This window comes from Phialemonium atrogriseum (assembly GCF_030411735.1).
Source record: "Phialemonium atrogriseum strain 8032-3 unplaced genomic scaffold QBC33scaffold_27, whole genome shotgun sequence".
NCBI lineage: Eukaryota > Fungi > Ascomycota > Sordariomycetes > Cephalothecales > Cephalothecaceae > Phialemonium > Phialemonium atrogriseum.
The window spans coordinates 319,876-338,663 of NW_026848164.1; the positions used below are offsets into that span (position 1 = coordinate 319,876).

At 36.9% G+C, this 18,788-nt stretch overlaps 1 protein-coding gene across 1 annotated transcript; it reads left to right on the forward strand.

The window, feature by feature from the left end:
• Positions 1-4,626: 4,626 nt before the first annotated feature.
• Positions 4,627-4,887, forward strand: QBC33DRAFT_458296 (uncharacterized protein; the record flags this gene model as incomplete). The annotated part of the gene is made up of 1 exon (XM_060424885.1): positions 4,627-4,887. A coding segment is annotated over one exon (261 nt), but the record flags the coding sequence as incomplete, so codon positions are not given.
• Positions 4,888-18,788: the final 13,901 nt, after the last annotated feature.

Genomic DNA, 18,788 nt, shown 5'->3' on the forward strand with positions numbered 1-18,788 from the left:
GGAAAAAAGTAAGGCACCTCTTGCATGCATTTGATTGTTAATTCTTTGTCTCTATCCAAAATGACAACGCTAAAGCATTAGGCAGTTTAGTAGCTAGCAAAGATTCTAGCAGCTATAGATTAAAACTGCCAAAAAAGGCATAATAGTATTGATAATTGTGTAAAACCAAGACATACACTTACACATTGCACATTTTGTAAAGCTTGTAGGCTTTGCAAAAAAGAGTAAGGCGTTGTCTATATGCATTTGCTAGTTACTTTCTACTCTTTCCTAAAAGAGATAATGCCAAAACCTATAGCATAGTAGCTAATGTAAGCAGTAAAGCATGTTGTTTGCTTATAGTAATAGCTACTAAACATATTGTATTTGCCTCCTTATAAAGTCTATGCTAGGTATAAGACAAAAAATATTAAATTTCTATGTAGGAAGCTATTTATATATACTTATTCTGCTACTCTAAGGGTTTGTTGTTTAGACATCTTAGGAGCAAGAAGATTGCTAAAAACTGTCTTTTGTTATGCAGGATAGTAAGATGCATAGCATTGTAAGAAACAGAAAATGCTAGCTAGCATAGGTGCTAAAGAAAGTGAGAGAAAACCATTCTACCTATCACCATGCTTGTTTTCTAGCATAGATTAACCCTTTGCAAAAACCAAAGCAAGAAAGTGATACAAATTATATTGTTAGTAGATACTTGCCTTTACAGTTCCCCCCTTGCCTCTTGCTTCTCCAAAAACCCCTTTTGTTTGTACTAACATAGCTAATCAAACTACAGATACCTGCATATAGATAGCAAGAGGCATAGCGCTACGCTTAGTCTAGAGATAAAGCGTATAAATAGCTAGTGTTGGGAAAGCAGACATTTGCTAAAGGCTAAAAAAAAAAAAAAAACAAAAAATTAGAAGAAGACAGCCAATACAGTCCTATAGAGACATAACAAGATGCACAAAAAGGCTGTAAAGAGGGTAAATTTGCTACACTTAACTAGACTTGTATTCAAACTGCATATTCCCTTTAAACCACTAGCTCTAGGGTTTCTTAAAGCTAATCAATTGCCTTAGATGTCGCCTCTCTTAATCCTCTTGCATAGTGCGCCTATTAGTAATCCTTTCTACCAAAACAGCAATCAAAACCTTAGTCTCTTATTAGTTTCTGCAACTTGTATAGGCAATTGCTAATGTAATCTATATTGTCTATAAAGCTATCTACTCTCACATCTAAAACTAATTCTCTTAACGTTATGCACATTTCTAGCACTCTTAAAAATAAGCCTCTTTGACAACACTAGTTTAAAGCTGCTAAAGTTACTAAAGCCTCTATCATAGCATTAAAAGCATCTTTATAGTAGTATAAATAGACCTTTCTATAGTGTAACCTAGCAATAAGTTCTACTAGCAGCTAGCTAGGAGAAATGCAGCACTATAGCTTAACGCATATCTAATCTAGTATTAAATAAAACACAAAAGGCTCTAGAAGCTTAATATAAAAGAGGGAAGATTAAAGATAAGATGCAATAGACTGCAAGGTAGCATTGTTGTAGCTACCTTTCTTGTATTAGACAGTAAGGTCTATTAGAAAAAACCTAAGACTAGCAAACCAAGCAGCCCTACCTTATTAGCAGTGCATGCAGGATTGTAAAAAGCAATACGCATATAGTGTTAGAATCTAGATTAGAGAATAGGCAGCCCTTGATATCTAAGATTGCCTTTAGCCTATTAGCAAATGTTGTCTGCAACAAGTCTTAGTCTAACAATTTACTAAAAGAGACAGTACTTTGATTCATGTCTAGCTTTAGCTGCCTTAACCTAAAGAAATAGTATTTGCAGTTAACTAAAGACTAGCCTTTTACAAAGATAGTCTGTGTGAAATATGCGCCTAGTGAGAGGTTAGTGCTATAAGAGACAGGATAAAAGAAACAAACCTATATTAAAACCAAAAACAATATCAAAATATTTTCTAAAAGGGTATTTGACTAAGCCTACTAGAAACTAAAGCTTCTTTAAGAACTTATAAAGCATAAGTCTATTCTCTATCAAGCCTTTAAGTTAGATTGCCTAAGCGCTTGCTATTAGTAGCTTTATGTCAAACACATTCTTATTGTACATGCTGCAAAGCAGACATTTCAAAACTACAAATATTAAAAAATCTAAGAAGAACCTGCAAAAGACAATGCAAGGATTACATAGCCAATGTTAGCAGATTAATATATTGCTAGGCTTTTAGGTTAGGCAAACAAGGCATAAACTATCTACCTAGCAGTTCTCTCATAACTATTCATAGCTACCAAGAAGTTCTAAATGCGCAGTAGCAAATCTACTGTCTTGCCTTTAAGCTGCTAATCCTAGGAATGCCTTGCATACCTGCAGAGCTAGCCTTAGGAGCCTAAGTCACTTCTTAGCCTAAGACATAGCTATTTTGTAGAATTTGTAAAAGGCATAGTCTAGGCAAAACACTAGCCATTATTAGCGCATATATATAGAAATAGAAAGTGGCAAGGCACAAACAGTGCATTCCTAAAGAGTAAGAATCAAGTTTTAATGCTAAAGCTATAACCTAGACAATGTCTAAGTCTATGCATATGCAGCTTGCCTTTGTCAAGCTAACAATATAGTCTGCAAGATTTACCAAGACTAGATTGCGCATTCTAGACAATTGGTATAAATTAAGGCTTTGCCTATGCTAGCTAAAGTTAGACATGGTTTGTTAGGAGAGACATTTTAGATGCAGCAAAGAAAATGCAAGCCTAGCAGCTTTGCATACGCAAAAGCCTTCCTTGGCATAGAATAAGATATCTAGCAACTTTAATTGCAACAAGAGCAGCACGCTTTCAAATGCCTTTTAGCACTGCAGATTAGCAATAGACTGCATAACTAGCTAGAGAAAGTCTAGCCTTTGCAGCAAAGTAGCAAGTCTCTTTCAAAGTTGCTTGTTTAGCTTTTTGCCTATAATGTCTATGTTCTCTTTGTAAAGAACAAGGACTCTTAGCAAGCTTTCTAGAAGGTTCCAAACCACTAGTTAAGCCTAAGCAGCAAGAATATCAATAACTTGTTTGAATCTCCCAAAGTCATTAGCAAAAAGCAGCATAATAGGAAAGAGAAAGGCTAAGACATGCCAATACAAGTCTTATGCAAGTCTGCAAACCTTATAGTTAAGGAGCTTGCCAAGTATAATGTCGCAAAGAACATGCCAATGCTAATCTCTACACGCAAGCTTAGCCTTAATTCTTAGCAAAGCTTGCACATTGTATAAGCTGTAGTCTACAAAGATAGCCAATTAAGATAGCAGTTAGAAAGCAACTCTATCTATATAGATAACTGTTTTAAGCCTAAGAAGTATGCATTGCAGAAACTACTACTTCTCTACGCTACTAATTGCAAGAATCAAGCGTAGTAAGGCAAGACAGCAGTCAAGCATGCTATACGCGTGGCAAAACTCAAAAAGGTACAGGCTATTAAAGCCTAGCACTTCTATACGCAACTATAACCACTCTTCTATAGTAAGAAGAGATAGTGCCTACAGTTTGAAAATCTGCGTCTTAGCGCTGCCTTATAACCTAACCATGTAGGCTATAGTTGCTTTTTTTTGGTAAAAAGGCTGCAACTTGCTATTTGCTATTTTCTACACCTAGCTCCTTGCTATTATTTACTTGATGCAACTACCGCTAGTAAAACCTTTATATAATCTCTAACTAGTACAAAGATGTCAAGTCTATTCGTAAGAATCATTTGTATGTTAATTAAATCATTGACATTCCCTTAAGCTAGAAAGGTCTACAATAACAACCTTGACAGGCTAGTAAATGCGTTTAGCTAAACAGCATGCACATCTAAACATCTTAGCAACCACCTATGCAGCATTATACATCCTAACAACTTTAGCCAAGTCTTAAAGATTCTAGCATGCATAGCCAACTAGCTACGCTTAACCTTAGACTACAATGCAAAGCATTATCCTTTACTTAAGACTACAATGCAAAGCATTATCCTTTACTTAATAGCTATCCTGTCAAATGCCTTTACAGTCAAAGACAAGTCAAAGCTGCCAAGCATGCCTAAGGAAAATGCAGATAGTAGGAGGTAAAGCTGTCTCTTGCTTAAGGTATATGCGTTTTCCTATTTGCTATGACAAACCTTAACCAAGCCAAGCAACAAGCCAAGTCTTATAGACAAAATCAAAACCTACTTGCATAAGTCTAAGCATTGCAGCAGAGAGGTATATTAGAATGTTAGAAAGTATATAGCTGCAAGGAATAAGGCAAAACGAGATCAATAGTATAGTCAACTATTGTTACCTACGCAGCATGCCTTTAAAAGCCTCTTAAAGATTAAGAAAAACGGTTAATTCAAGTAGCTAACGATAGTACAAGCCTTAGACTACCTCTTAGAATTCTCTAGTATTATCAAAAGACTCTAGCTTAGAAATGTCTTAAAGATCCTAGCTTTTTATTGCCTTAAGCTAATCATGTGCTACTTAAGTTATATATATAAGGTCTAGCAAAGGATTACAGCTAGTAACCTAGAAACCAAGTGTTTAATTAACTTGCAAAGTGTTAAGCAAGTCTAGTACTACTTTCCCAGCAGCTGTCTAGCAAGCTGCATGCAAATCAAGACACTCTTCTAAGACAGGAAAATCTTTCTAAAAATCACCAACCTTAATACAAGAGAGAAGATAAAGACTGTTATTCTTTCCCTAGATATTATTATTCCTAGCCTTGCAACTATGCATAGAAACTTGCTTTATATCTCTCTTAGCGTATTTATCCTAAAACGTCACGTAATAAATGACATGCCAAAAGAGAAAGAAAAGAAGGCACTAGAGAGCGATAAGGCTAAGCAAGGCAAGAGAAGCTTACTGCTAACAATCTACAAAAGGCTACGCAAGAACTAGAAAGCCTCTAAAATGTCTCTTCTTAAAGTAAAAGACAACAAATATGTAAAATTAGTTAGAAATCTCCACCTCTATCTAGTATACTTGCAGCTATTTTTAATAGCTTTACAGCTTTTCCTATAGCTTTGCCTAGTGTTGCCTTTCTAAGACAAGGAGGAAAATCTTGTAGCACAAGTTAACTCTACTTGCAAGTTATACCTTGCAGGCATTGCCTATGCTTTTAGCTGCAAAGGTTACAAAATCAACAAATGGCAACGCTATGCAAAGCCAAGCGCTAGCCTACAGCCTACTCTGCTTGCCAAGAAGTTGGCTTGCAATTGGCAGGTTAGCAAGCTATATACAAAGAACTTCTAGCTGCTTTAATCGCAGGCATATCTATCTTAGCTCTAGCAAGCTCTAAAAGACAAGCTTAGTTCTATATTTGTGTTAAAGGATATAATCCAAGCCTTTTTTAAAGATATGCAATTTGCTATCAAGCCTAAACAAGCCTTTGACATAAAGGTGCCAATGACTAAGATCTAGATCAAGGCACTCACAAAAGGCTAAAAGCTTGCTAGCAAAGCCTAAATTAAGCGTTTGTCTTAGAAAGCCTTAATCTAGAAAGACTAGCCTTAGGCTATAGAAAAGAATAGAAGCACTAGTAACAAAGACTAAGCCTTTGCAAAACAACATAAACACACAGCTTTCTAGGCTAACCTATCTAACCTATTGCTGCATAATGCATGTTAGTTTATAACATTACCTACTATAGTAAAGGCTGTTGAAGAAACTAAAGCTCTAGCTGCTAGTCTTAAGTTGCAAATAGGGTTTGACTATAAGTCTTTAAATGCTATTGTTAATCTCTCAAGCATACTTTATAATGCATGCTAGACTGTGATTTTACCTACTATAGTAAGACTTGCCAAAGCAGCCAACTTGCCATTTTCTAGCCTTAAGCCACCTAACATAGTTATAGACTGCTTAAACCTACTCTTATATGCTACATGCTAGTCTATCCTTATGCCAACCACAAAGAAGCTTTCCAAAGAGGCTAACTTTCTATCTACTAATCTCAAGCTAGCAGTAGGTTTTAGAGAGAGACCTTTAAAAGTAGTTTCTAACCACCTAAACTTACTCTATGCTATACCTTAGCCTATCCCTCTAGCTGCCAAGGCAAACTTACATTCTCTAGCTTCTAACACCTAACTATTAGGCATTATCACTCTACCTCTAAACGCTATTCTCAATTTGCATTGTCGCGCACTAAACAAAGACAAAAATCTCTCTCTAACACTAAAGCAAGCCTAGGCTTAGGCTGCAACTCTCCTATTTGCAAGAAACAAAGCATTAAAGGCTAACGCAGCTTAAAAGAAAGAACAAGATGCAGCTTACATGCAAGCCACTAACTATTTTCTTCATAGCGACAAAGAGTAAAAAGCTCTCAAATTAGTTCCTGCTAAAGGTAGCAAAGAGAAGGCAAATCTCAATTCTATTCTAGCTATAAGTCAAGCATAGGCTTATTCTATCATCAATTTAGTTCTACCACACCTTAATTTACACCTAAAGGCATTAATAAAACCTATTTGCAAAATGGTTGGCTAGAGAAAAGAAAGCTAGAGGAATAAAAGCTAGAGAAAAGAAAGCAAGATAGAAATAGAAAAGTGCAAGATAAAAGACATCTAGATAGCTTGTAATGTATTTGATAATAGCAATAATAGACTAAAGGAGAGTAGGGTAAGAAAGGTAAAGAAGCGTAGCAGCTAGGATTCTACAATAGACATGTAAAACTAGAGAAATAAACACATTATGCTTTACAAGAGATTAAGCTATGTAGCCTAGACATCTTGCTAAAGCTTAATCTCTCTCAAAAGCAACATTGCACTATATTAGACTCTAGGCTATCAATGTAAACTTTGTGGCAATTACCTTGCTATAGTTTAAAGTTTAGAAATATAGATATACCTTAGTATACAAAACCTTGCTTGTTGCAACTCTAGTTGCCTTGTAACATATACTAACAGTTTAGGTTGGTTTGTTATAATTGGCTATTCAAAGCTAAGCAGGTGCTTTTTAAAGCAACTTGATAAACTCTAATTGGTTTAGAGAACCAAATTTTATCTCTATTAGCTAAACACTAAATTAGAAGTATAGAAAATCAAAGACAAAACGCTACCACCTTTCCCTAAGATTACCTCTGCCAAAACTCTCACCTAACCTATACATATATTTAAAGCTAACATGCATTTGTAATATCTATTAACATAAGAGAGAAAAATATCTCTAGCTAAAAGCATTGCTTGCATATAAAAGCAAACTACCTAAAAGTGTGACATGCAGTAAGACTTGCTATACAATTAGGCAGCTAGGTAAGGCTATCTATCTACATGCTAGAAAGAAACAGAGACAAATACTATAGTGTAGAGGAAAGAGTAGCATAGACATAGTTATTACAAGACGCATGCATAGAGGAAAAGCAAGGTACTTTTTGCAAATACGATATAGAATTAGAAAAAAGCAGATATGCTAGCCAATTAGATATGATTAACACCAAACCAAAAACCAAATTTGGTTAAAAAGTAGGAATTTCCTGCATGCTAAAAACTGCATCTCAAAGCAGTCTATCAATTGTTATTGTCAAACTTAAAAGCGCTATAAATTTGTATCTCCTTAGACTAGTGTTTATGCTTTGCAGCTGCCTAGTTCTTAGTATTCTAAAGCTACTAGTATTGCAAAAATACTATACGTAAGGTGTTTGCAACTTAAGCAATAAGGTGATTTTGCTAATCAATGTTGCAATGGTATTGCTAGTTCTATGCCTATAAGGAAGAAATTTGGCAATCTTTCTTGGCAACTTTTTCATCCTATGCAACAAGCTGCTGCTGTAGCTTTTTGTTCTTCTTATATACTGCCTATACCTCTGTTTCCAAGCTTTGCATTAACGTGGTGAATGGAAAAGGCACAGGCCGCTTCAGGCTAGGATGAGTCAGCTTCAGACCGGATTTTCTGCGCTTCCATATAAAAGCGCGATCAGGGCCTCAAATTGTAAGATCAGGATCAATTACGCAGACTTACACGGATTTACAAGCAGCACTCTTTACACCTTAGTTATTCCCAAGCTTTCTACGCAATAATACTTGATTTACCGCATTCCATTCCTTCCTTACGCCTTCAATTCAATTAATCACGCCGCCGGCGTTTTCCTGCCTTACTTACACAACTGGATTTGGGCACTACCGCGAGACGTATCGGGGCTAATCAGGGTCACCTGACCAGTCACGTGCGCCAGAGGTAAGGAAGAAGCACGATTCCATCCGCCTGCCAGCCAATCACGTAGCTACTGCCGTTGGGGCCTACGCCTCAGCAGCAGTATACTACGTTGAGAGGTAGGTAGGTAGGTGGTTTTGTGTCTCTCCTCCTCACTATGTAACCTAAAGGTTAGCTAAAGGTCTACAATGCACCTTAGTTAGCTAACTCTAGCCTAACATTGTAATGCTAGAAGGACATAACAGACAATAGGATAAGATTGCCAACATTATCAACCATAATTGCCATGCTAGCTCTAACTTCCTTTTAGTTCTTGAAACTAGTCTAAAACTCTATAGGTCAATTAACCTAGTCAAAAGCTTTGCTTAGACAGTTTGTTTTAAAGGAGAGAAAGTCGTCTATGTCAATCAGTTAGCAGCCACTAGTAATTGAGAAAACCTTGTCAACTACTAAGTAAAGTCATTTTGTGACACCTAGGTAAAAGATCTGCATAGAAGGCTAGCCTTGCTAGCTTAGGTTTGCCATATGCAAAAGAAGCTTTAGAGAAAAGCATGTCATAAAGCATATAGAGTAAGAAAAAAGCAAGCGCATTTAAACTAAGCAGTTATATATACTTGTGTTTTTTGAAAATATATAGTGCTAATATGCCTTAAATTCTTTTTAAGAAAAATTCTCTCTAATCATCCTTAGGTTTAAGTTAATAATTTTCTAACTTAACTATTTCTAATACTAGCATACGCTTCTTAGCTAAGGTTTTGATTATTTGCATTGGGGTTTTTTAGAGACATAGCTAGCTATTATGCATATAAGAATGTTGTAAGGACCTCCATGGTGGTTAGAGAATAGTCAGACTGCAGGCAGCAGTCTAAGCTCTTAGAATTAGGTTTTACCAAGATTCTAACTCATCAGCAATAAAAATCCTATCGCACATACAATTAAAGAAAGGCAAGCTAAAGTTCACGCTTACTACAAGACCTACCCTCTTGCCTACGTACCTGCTACTATATTCTTTCCCTGTGCAAGGCATTAGCCTATCCTCTTACAATTCTTTAGCTTCTATTTCCTTACAAAAGCATAGGCTGAGAAAATGGTAGCAGGATGCAAAGGAAAAGGCAAGACCTTTATTCCCAAGACGCAGGGAGGACCCTTAGAACTAGCCTGAGACTAGCGATTGACTTTTGAAAGGTTTGCGACTTAGGAAGACAATAGGGTCAAGAGACAACATAGTAACCTAGGCAAAAGGGGCAGCAAGCCCTAGAGACAACCACATAGGAGCTAACAGTTTCCTAACAAGTCGCTGCCTTAAAGCAGACTATGGCAAGACACGCACCTACCTAAGAGACAGCAACTTATTTCAAAAGAAGAATACTAGGCCTTACAAGAACTTCAACATGCCAGCAAAGCACCTCAACCCTCAACGACAAACCTTAAGCAAGCACTAATCAAAGCCTTGACAGCAAAGAGTTGCAATCTAAGCTACAACGACAAACTACTACAATACAATATAGCATTACTGCGCAAAGAAACAACCCCTGCTAAAATCTTCGACTAGCTTGCAGGAGTTAAGGAGGCAAATAACACCTAACCTAGCACCCCTAACTCCTAGCTTATCCACTAGGCGCAGAAGCCTATAAACTACACAATGCAGTCAAAATAGCAATTGCATGCTGCATAGTTAAAGACTAAGGCAAAACTAGTTACTTAGAAAGAATTCTGCAATTTCATCCAAAAAAAACACATCGCCTTTAAGTTGCTAGAATATAAACACCAAAAGCAATTGTTTACCTTATACCAAGAGGACAACTAGAACCTCCTATTGTTCTACTACAACTGGCACAGTCTGCTACAATAGGTAGAGACTGCCAACTAACTGCAAACCAATCTCTAAAGGAATGCGTGAGAATTCTAGAAGAGACTTTCCCAATAGCTTTGCAAAGAATTGCAAAACCACTGCGCTAAACTTAACAATTCCTACAAGATAGTGACAAATGCTGCATATTACTAGGATAACAAGAAAAGGTATTAGGGCATAAAGTAGCAATATGATATAACTGCGCCATTTAGTTAGAAACCTAACTCTAGCAAAAGGCTAAACTGCTAACCTAACAAGACATGCAGAGGACAAGATTGCTACTGTAGTAGAGACTAATATTGCAGAAACAATTGCCTACAGCAATATAAGCCAAGCAATCACTAACAAAACGCTAATTGACTACCAAACAAGAATATACAATGCTTTAACTGCAACTAAGAAAGCCACTATATAGCTGCTTGTCTAAAGCCTAACCAAGCCTTACCAAACCGACAAGCAGAGAAGGCTTGTATATAGCTGCTAAGCCAAGACATTTAAAAGCGCATTAAAGAGCTTTCTAAATTAGAGTCTAATGCAAATAGATTGGGAAAAGGATAGCGCTAGTAAGTTACCTACCTAGATCTACAGCGCCTATCTCTTCCCTTTACATTTGAAGGACAGTTAGAGTAAGGTAGTAAAAGACAAGCAACTCTTCTTCGCTATCAATTGCCTAGAGGAGGCCCCTGACATACTATTATCATACCCTAGGATAAAGGCATTTGGCATTATAGTTAACACAGGCTAGAAAAAGTAGTAGCTTGGCAGCTACTAAATCATCAGCCTAGCAAAGTTTGCTTGCAAAGTAATTGCTAGACAATCTATATATATAGCAGTGCTAACAAACATTCTGATAGACAAGGAACCTGCTATAAGCACTGTAGATGACAAAAGGAGAGAACTAGAGTTGACTCTAGATAACCTAAGACATAAGTGTCTCTAACTATTTATTAACATGTTTTTTGCCTAGAAGGCAAAAGAGTTGCCTATCTTAGAAAAGGCAAAGCACTCAATTAATCTACAACTAGGAAAGGAGCTACCATTTAAGCTTATTTACCTATGCTTAGGCATTTAGCTAAAAGAGCTGCAAGAATATGTTAAAGCTAATAAAACCCTAGGCTATATTAAAGACTTAGCAAGCTAGGCAGAAGCATCAGTTTTCTTTGTATCTAAGAAAGACAGTAGTCTCTAACTATGCGTTAACTACCAAAGGTTAAACAAGGTTACTATCAAAAACCATTACCCTCTGCTACTGATTAGAGAAATGCTAGACTGCCTAGAAAGCGCTAAAGTATTCTCTAAGATTAATCTCTAAGATGCCTACCACTAGATTTGCATTAAAGACTCTAACCAATAGAAGACTGCCTTTTATATACAGTATAGATTGTTTGAGTATATGGTAATGCCTTTTGAGTTAACTAATGCACCTGCTACCTTCTAAGCCTATATGCATAAGGCGCTAGCAAGGTTGTTAGATATCTTCTGCATTGTCTACCTAGACAATATCTTTATTTTTAATGACAATGCAGAATAACATGCAACATATCTCTAACTAGTTTTTAAACAGCTGCAAACATACTAACTCTTTGCAAAGCATTTCAAGTGCGAGTTTTTTAAGGATAGTATTGACTTTTTAGGGTTTAAGGTTAGCACTAAAGGCATCTCCATAGACCTTGCATAGGTCAAGGCTATTTAGAAATGGAAGGCACTAAAGTCTTTCCACAACATCTAAGTCTTTCTTAGATTTGCAAACTTCTATCAGAAGTTTATTGCTAGCTACTTGCAAGTAGTTACACCTATGACTAAAATGCTTAAGGAAAGCAAGAATAAAGTTAAGAAAAGTGAATTCTATTAGAGTCTAACTGCTAACTAGGCATTTAAGAAGCTAAAGAAAGTATTCTTGAATGCCACAGTGCTTTGCCACTAGGACCTGGCTAGGAAGACTTAGGTTAAGACTAACGCGTTAGATTATACAGTCTTAGGAATACTGTCTTAACTTGTTAGCAACGTGTGGCAACTAATTGCATACTAGTTGCAGAAGTTGACTAACATAGAGCTGCAATAGGCAATAGGCTAGCAAAAGTTACTAGCAATAGTGAAAGCACTAGAGCATTAGCGCTACTACTTGAAAAAGACTAACAAGAGGTTTACAGTCTTGACAGACTACCAAGCCTTTAAAAAGGTTGCCAATGTACTGGCAAGAGATTTGCAAAGTTGCCTTGCCTAGTAAGTCTACCAAATGTTAACGTTTGACTTTGACATATAGCACTGCTTAAAGGTTACAAACCTAGCAGATAGACTATCTTAGAGACTTGATTACATAAAGGGAAAGATTACATACAAAGATATACTACCTACTTTAAGCAAGAAGTTACAGCTTGCAGACTAGTTGCCAAGCTTGCTTTAAGCAAGTATCGCTTAACTGCAAAGTAAGCTGCAAGAAAATACAGTCAAAGACTGTTACATATAGCAAGTAAACTGCCTAAAGGTAATTGATAACCTTGCTGCATTGACAGTACAAGTCAATGCCCTTTCCTAAAAGGAGAAAGAAACACCTTGTCGCTAAACAGTTAGGACAAGCTTGAAGGCTATAAAGGCTAGTCTAGAGCAAGAAGACTCCCCACTCCTAACGCACCTGCAAATAGCAATGCAAAGCATAGTTGCTGCTCTTACTTGCACAGCTAAAAAGGCTAAGGAAAGTGCTAGAAAGCTAGTCGCAACTACTTAGCAAACCAACAACAAAGGGTTGTTAGGTAAACCGCTTAGAGCTAAAGCTATTGTTTATGACCAATACATTCTGCGCCTTGTGACTAACAAGCTAGTCAAAGATAAAACAGCATGGCTTTTAAAGCCAAGCAAGAGACTATACCAACTTATCCAGAGACTATAGCCTAAGGATATAAAGGTCGCTGCCTTAGCAAAGCTTTGTTAAAAGCAAGTTAGGGTAGCAAAAAGAGGTTACTACCTAGACAAGAAAAGAGTACTCTACTACAAGAGACAACTAGTAGTTCTAGCGCAAAGCGCACTAAGGAAACAGCTGATTTATCAGCACTATAATAGACCTTAAGCAAGTCACATAGGCCTTGCCAAGACAGTAGAACTGCTTAGCTAGAAGTTTCATTAGAAACACTTAGCGCAAGATATATAAAGTTATATTAAAGAGTGTTTGGCATGCTTAGAGGCTTGAAAACCTAAGCACAAGCCATACAGTTAGCTCTACTTGCTACTACTCCCAAAGGAGCCATTCTAAGAAATCACCATAGACTTTCTCACAGGATTACCCCTAGCGCTAAAGTCTAACAGGCGCATGTATAATGCAATCCTAGTAATCATCGACTGGTTTACAAAGCTAGGCATCTACATTCCAATGCAAAAGACATTAACAGCTCTAAAGCTTGCAGCGCTATTATACTAGTATATGGAATGCCAATTTGGCACCCTACTAGAGATCCTAACAAACCAAGACTCCCTATTTACAAGCAACTTCTAGCAGAAGTTCTCTAACGCAAGGTTAACCAAACAGCAACTATCTATAGCATATCACTTAAACATAGACAGTTAGACTAAGAAGATAATGCAAATAGTAACTTACTACCTCCAAACAGTAGGCACTAAAGACCTAAATAGGTAGGCAGCGCTACTTTATAAAGCAGAGTTTGCATATAACAACGCCACCTATGCTACCATTAGGGTAAGTCCCTACAAAGCCCTGTATAGGTACAACCCTTGTATAGTAAAATATGTCCCAGACTCCACAGGTAAGGTCTAAAAAGTCAAAGAATGCCTACGATAACTAGCAACTATATGCTAACAGATGCGCAACTATTAGAAGAAAGCAGTTGCCTTACAATAGAAGTATTATAACTAGCGACACCAACCTAAGCAATTCAAAAAAGGCTAGATTGTTAGGTTGTTGACAAAGCATTTCCAATTCAAAGGCATAGAAGCTTGAAAACTAGCACTTACCTATATCTAAGTCAAAGTGCTACAGCAAGTAGGCAAAGATGCATACTAGGTAGCTTTACTAGCCAAGTATACCTGCATGCATAATGTATTCTTAGTTCTCTTACTAAAACCCTAGACTAATTGTCAAAAGGATGCCAACACAGCGCTACTTCTAGACTTAGAGAAGGACTAAGAGGAATAAAAGGTTAAACAAATTGTAGATTATTAAAGCAAAGGCAAAGAAAGGCAATTTCTTGTCAAATAGGTAGGCTAGCTTGTAAAATACAACACATAGAAACCCTAAAAGCACCTAGAGAATGCAAAGCGATTTGTTGCTGACTATAAGAAGAAGAAACGCAATAGACACTAAAAGTGAAACAAATAAGATTAGTAGGCAACAGAATGACAATTCAAAGTCAACTAAAAACAGACTAAACAAACTAGAAGGCAGAGCATAAGCGTACTGCCTTGTAGAAACGCCTTAAAGGCTCACGCTGCGTCCTTATTATCACCCTCCTCACCCTTATTTTCAGACACAACAATTGAAGCTAGAGCAGCAATACATTAGCATTTAGGCGTCATCTAGCTAGCACACACAGCAGTAGTATATTGCTTGCGCTTGACTAAAAAGCACATAGAGAGAATAGACAGGCGCAAAAAAGCGCTAGCAGCTTCAGCAGCAGCAAGCGCAGCCTAGTGCTTAGGACAGCCAAGGCAAAGCAACCTCTTAGCACCTTGCTTCTCCCAACCCTTCTGCTTAGCCTTTAAAGAGTTGGCTTTTGAATGCTTTTCCTAAACAGACAATTAGTAACGCAATTGGCAATTGGTAAGAGACAGACCTTACAAGATTCTTCACTGCCTAGAGCAAGGCAGTGTATAGACCTGCATTCTCCTTTTAAAAAGGCTAGGCGTTAGCTAGGCAAGTACAAAACGCAGTCGCTGCGCAAGCAAAGACAGGCCTAGAAGCAGCAGCAAGAGCAATCTCTGCCTAGATAGTAGCAATCTGGCAAGCCAAGGTTACCTCCATAACCAAAAGGCAGTTGATATCCTTGACAGTAGCCTTAGCTACAGGATTGTACTCATAGTCTACAACTGCTTAGAATGCAAGCGCTGCAGTCTTAAGAAGGTTGTGCAGACAGCCAATACAGACTGTATGCTAGGCACTGCTAACAATACCCTTGTTGTCGCTATGCTTTGAAAACATGTTGGCAAGCTTGCAACTATAGGACTAGATAACTGCGCCAACAAGACAAAGAGTAGAAGAGACTTAAAACACCAAGTTAGACAAGTTGCAGATGCGACTATAATAGAGGTACATACTGGCTTGCAATGCTTGTTATCCTACTTGCACAAAACGCAGCAATCCTTATTTGCGTTAACACAAGAGCATATAATCTCCACAGGATCTAGATAGGCTTTCCCTACACACCTAGCACAAATATAACAGTCAAAACTATCCTACTATAGTTAGCCAATTAATCTCTAAAACCTTAAAGTAATACATACAGCAGCGTTGCCTAGGCAAGACTAGTCAACCCCCTTAGGAGAAACAAGGTACGCAGCCAAAAGCACAGCACAGGCACTATTCTCTGCAGCCATATCGCAGATTGGTTAAAGATAAGAGAGACAAAGTACGGAAGATGCCAATTAAACAAAGGCACCCAGCATGTTGACAATAGGTTTGCGACAAGACAAAGATCTCGCGAAAGATGCAGAGGAAAGGAAGAAGTTGAAAGATGAAAGAGACCTTCAAAGTTTTAGGCTAGCCTAGCAACAGCCTGTAGAGACCACTGGCTAGAAAAGAGAGGCAACCTTAGGTAATACATCTACAATGTAAACAAAGCGACTAGCGCGTTCACTATTTTCAGGCACAACAAAGAACGCAGACTTGACAGAACCAGATCGCCAACCCAACAATACAAAGGACTAGGCAAAGCAAGGAAGCTTCTAGTTATCTACACATACAAACACAGTCAAGGAAGACACTCACGTATACAAGGCGCAACCACCCAGCGCGCAAATAGCAATCTACGCTATAGTGTTGCAGCTTTGCGCACCTAGATGTAAGGCAGCCACACCACCTTACAACAACCACACAAAGACTAGGCTGCAACTAGAAGCCAACTGCATGCAGGCAGGGAGGCTACTACTCTTTTTCCCACAGGGTTTTAATAAAGGTAGCAAAGAACAAGGCTTGATAGCCGCTAGAGACTAGCAGCCTAAGAAGGAGGATAACTGTAAAGACCTCCATGGTGGTTGGAGAATAGTCAGACTGCAGGCAGCAGTCTAAGCTCTTAGAATTAGGTTCTACCAAGATTCTAACTCATCGGCGATAGAAATCCTATCGCACACACAATTAAAGAAAGGCAAGCTAAAGTTCACGCTTACCACAAGACCTACCCTCCTGCCCGCATGCCTGCTACTATATTCTTTCCCTGTGCAAGGCATTAGCCTATCCTTTTACAAATGTCTAGTCATGCTTAAGATAGACCTTCAACTAAAATAGAATTTTCCACTTGCAACTGCATCTTTAAGTCAACTGCTTTATCTTTATTATTTCCTCCTACGTTTAGATAACAACTTCTTATAGTCATTAACTATATCTCAATGCATAAAATATGCAAGCAGCTCCTATATACAATCTATATAGCTAACCTAGCTGACATAATATAAGCAGTTATGCTTAAAGCCTTTATATTTAAGTATCTTTTTTACAATGTAAGTTTTATATTCTTCCTCCTTGACTAGATTCTAAGCTAGCAGTGCAGTATTATGCCTGCTATTAGCCTTAGTAATGCATTTAGCATTGACATAAGCATTTATGCCTAAATTAGCGACATAATTAAGGTTTGGTTAGATTGCATTAATAACTATAATGTCTAAAAAAGCCTTTAAGAAACTTGCATTTAGATATATATCTAGAGAATCGCTATTGAAAGCCACTAGCATAGTGTTATCCACTAGCGCTTATTTTAGCATATGTTTTGCAATAGAAGTTGCGTAGATAACAAGATTATCTCTTGTGTCTAATAGTATATTACTGTCTAGGTTTGTCATGCTAAGGCTATAGCAAGGGTGTGATTGATTTGTAATAACCTCTATAGCATCTATCTTTAACATATTGTCAAAAGCTAGATTAACTAAATATATTGCAAAAGGTTTTAGCTTAGATATGCTAGAGAGGCATGTTAGATGCCTAGGCTTAACAAACCTAAAATTTAGTTGCTATTATATTTCTTATCCTTGTCATTTGTCTTTATCTTCCTAATCATCTAAGACAAGTAGGTTAGTATTAAGACTTAGCCTATAGTTTGTATCTTTAATAGATAATATGCTAAAGGCAAAAGACATTATAGACAAGTCTATACTATCATTAGCAATGTCTGTTAAAAGACAGGTAAACCTAGAGCTGCTCTATCCTAATTCTCCTATTAAGCTGTCAATTGCTATTAAGGTAATATTATATCAAGCTAAGACATATATAGGTTTTTTAGAGTCAATTGCAACAAGCAAGACTATCTAAGGTATGTCTAGATCTTTACCAACTTTTTTATGCATTGCCTTTACAAGTACAAAACTTGCATCTAGGTAACTAAAGTGAAATATTCTTGCATATGCAGACTAATAAATAAAAGAGTTGTAAAGTTTGTTTCCCTTAATCTCTTGTCTGTCATATGCTAGGCAAAGGCTAGGGTTTTAGAAGTGCTCCTTATGCGTAAAGTTAATGTATTGCATAAGGCTTTTTGAAAAAAGAGAAGACTATCTATAGAGAAGACAAGGCTTTAGTTTTAGCATATGATATGCTTTGCAATGCTTTATCTAGTGCTACATACTGCTAAGCTTAGCTATTATGTTAAGACATAGGCAGCAACAAACTAGCTCTTAGCATGCTGCAACATAGCAGTTTATATAGATAATAAGCGCATTGAAAGTAGATAGCTATGACAGGCAAATTAAGCAGTTATGTACTAAGATTGTTTAAGATGTAAGGTTAAGCGCATGTGCTTCTTTATGCATTGTCTTAACATAGTTGCTTTAGTAGCAAAAGCTTTCTACAATAGTATCACAAAAGCCTAAACAGCAGCATTTGAAGCAAAGGAATAGTCAATTAAAGGTTATATCTATAGTATGTTTTTTTTAAAAATGCTTTATTAAGTTAGCATGATTGCTAAAGCTTTAAATGTATAAATAGCATATAGACATTGTATTTGACTTAGCATTATTCTCTTGTCTTGCAATATAAGACAGGATTTTTCCTTTTCTCTACTTTGATAAAAGTGCCTTGCTGTTTAAAAAATGAAGAATCTAAGTCTTGTATTGCCTTAAAGTAGCTATAAGGTTTAAGAAATAAGTTAAAGTATCTAGAAGTGCCTTAGCTACTCTAAAAGCTATTGAATAGACAAAAGGTTTTTCTAACACATGCTAATTTATCATACTTAAGCCTTAAGATTGTAAACTGTTGACATAATCAAAGTACTGCTGCCTTTTTTTAACTAGCCTAAGGCACTTGAGTGTCTTTAAAGTGCTATTTAGCTTTAATTGCAGCAGGTGTCTTTTTTTCCTGTCTATGGTTTTTCTAATCATGAAATGGTAACTTGTGATATCCCTTTGCTTTTCAAAGCTTTGATAGTTATCTAGGTTAAGATTGATAGAGGTGTTTAGGTTTTAGGTTAGAGATATGTTGCAGATTTTTTGAAATAAGGCATCTTTATGTCTTGCATTATCACCAAACGCTAATTTGGCAAGATTAACCTAGAGATGATAAGTTTAGTAGCTGTCTTTAAAGACTACTAAGGTATAGGAAAGAATATAATTGCGTAAATAATTAAAAAGCACTTTTAAGACAATAACATTAGACTAAAAA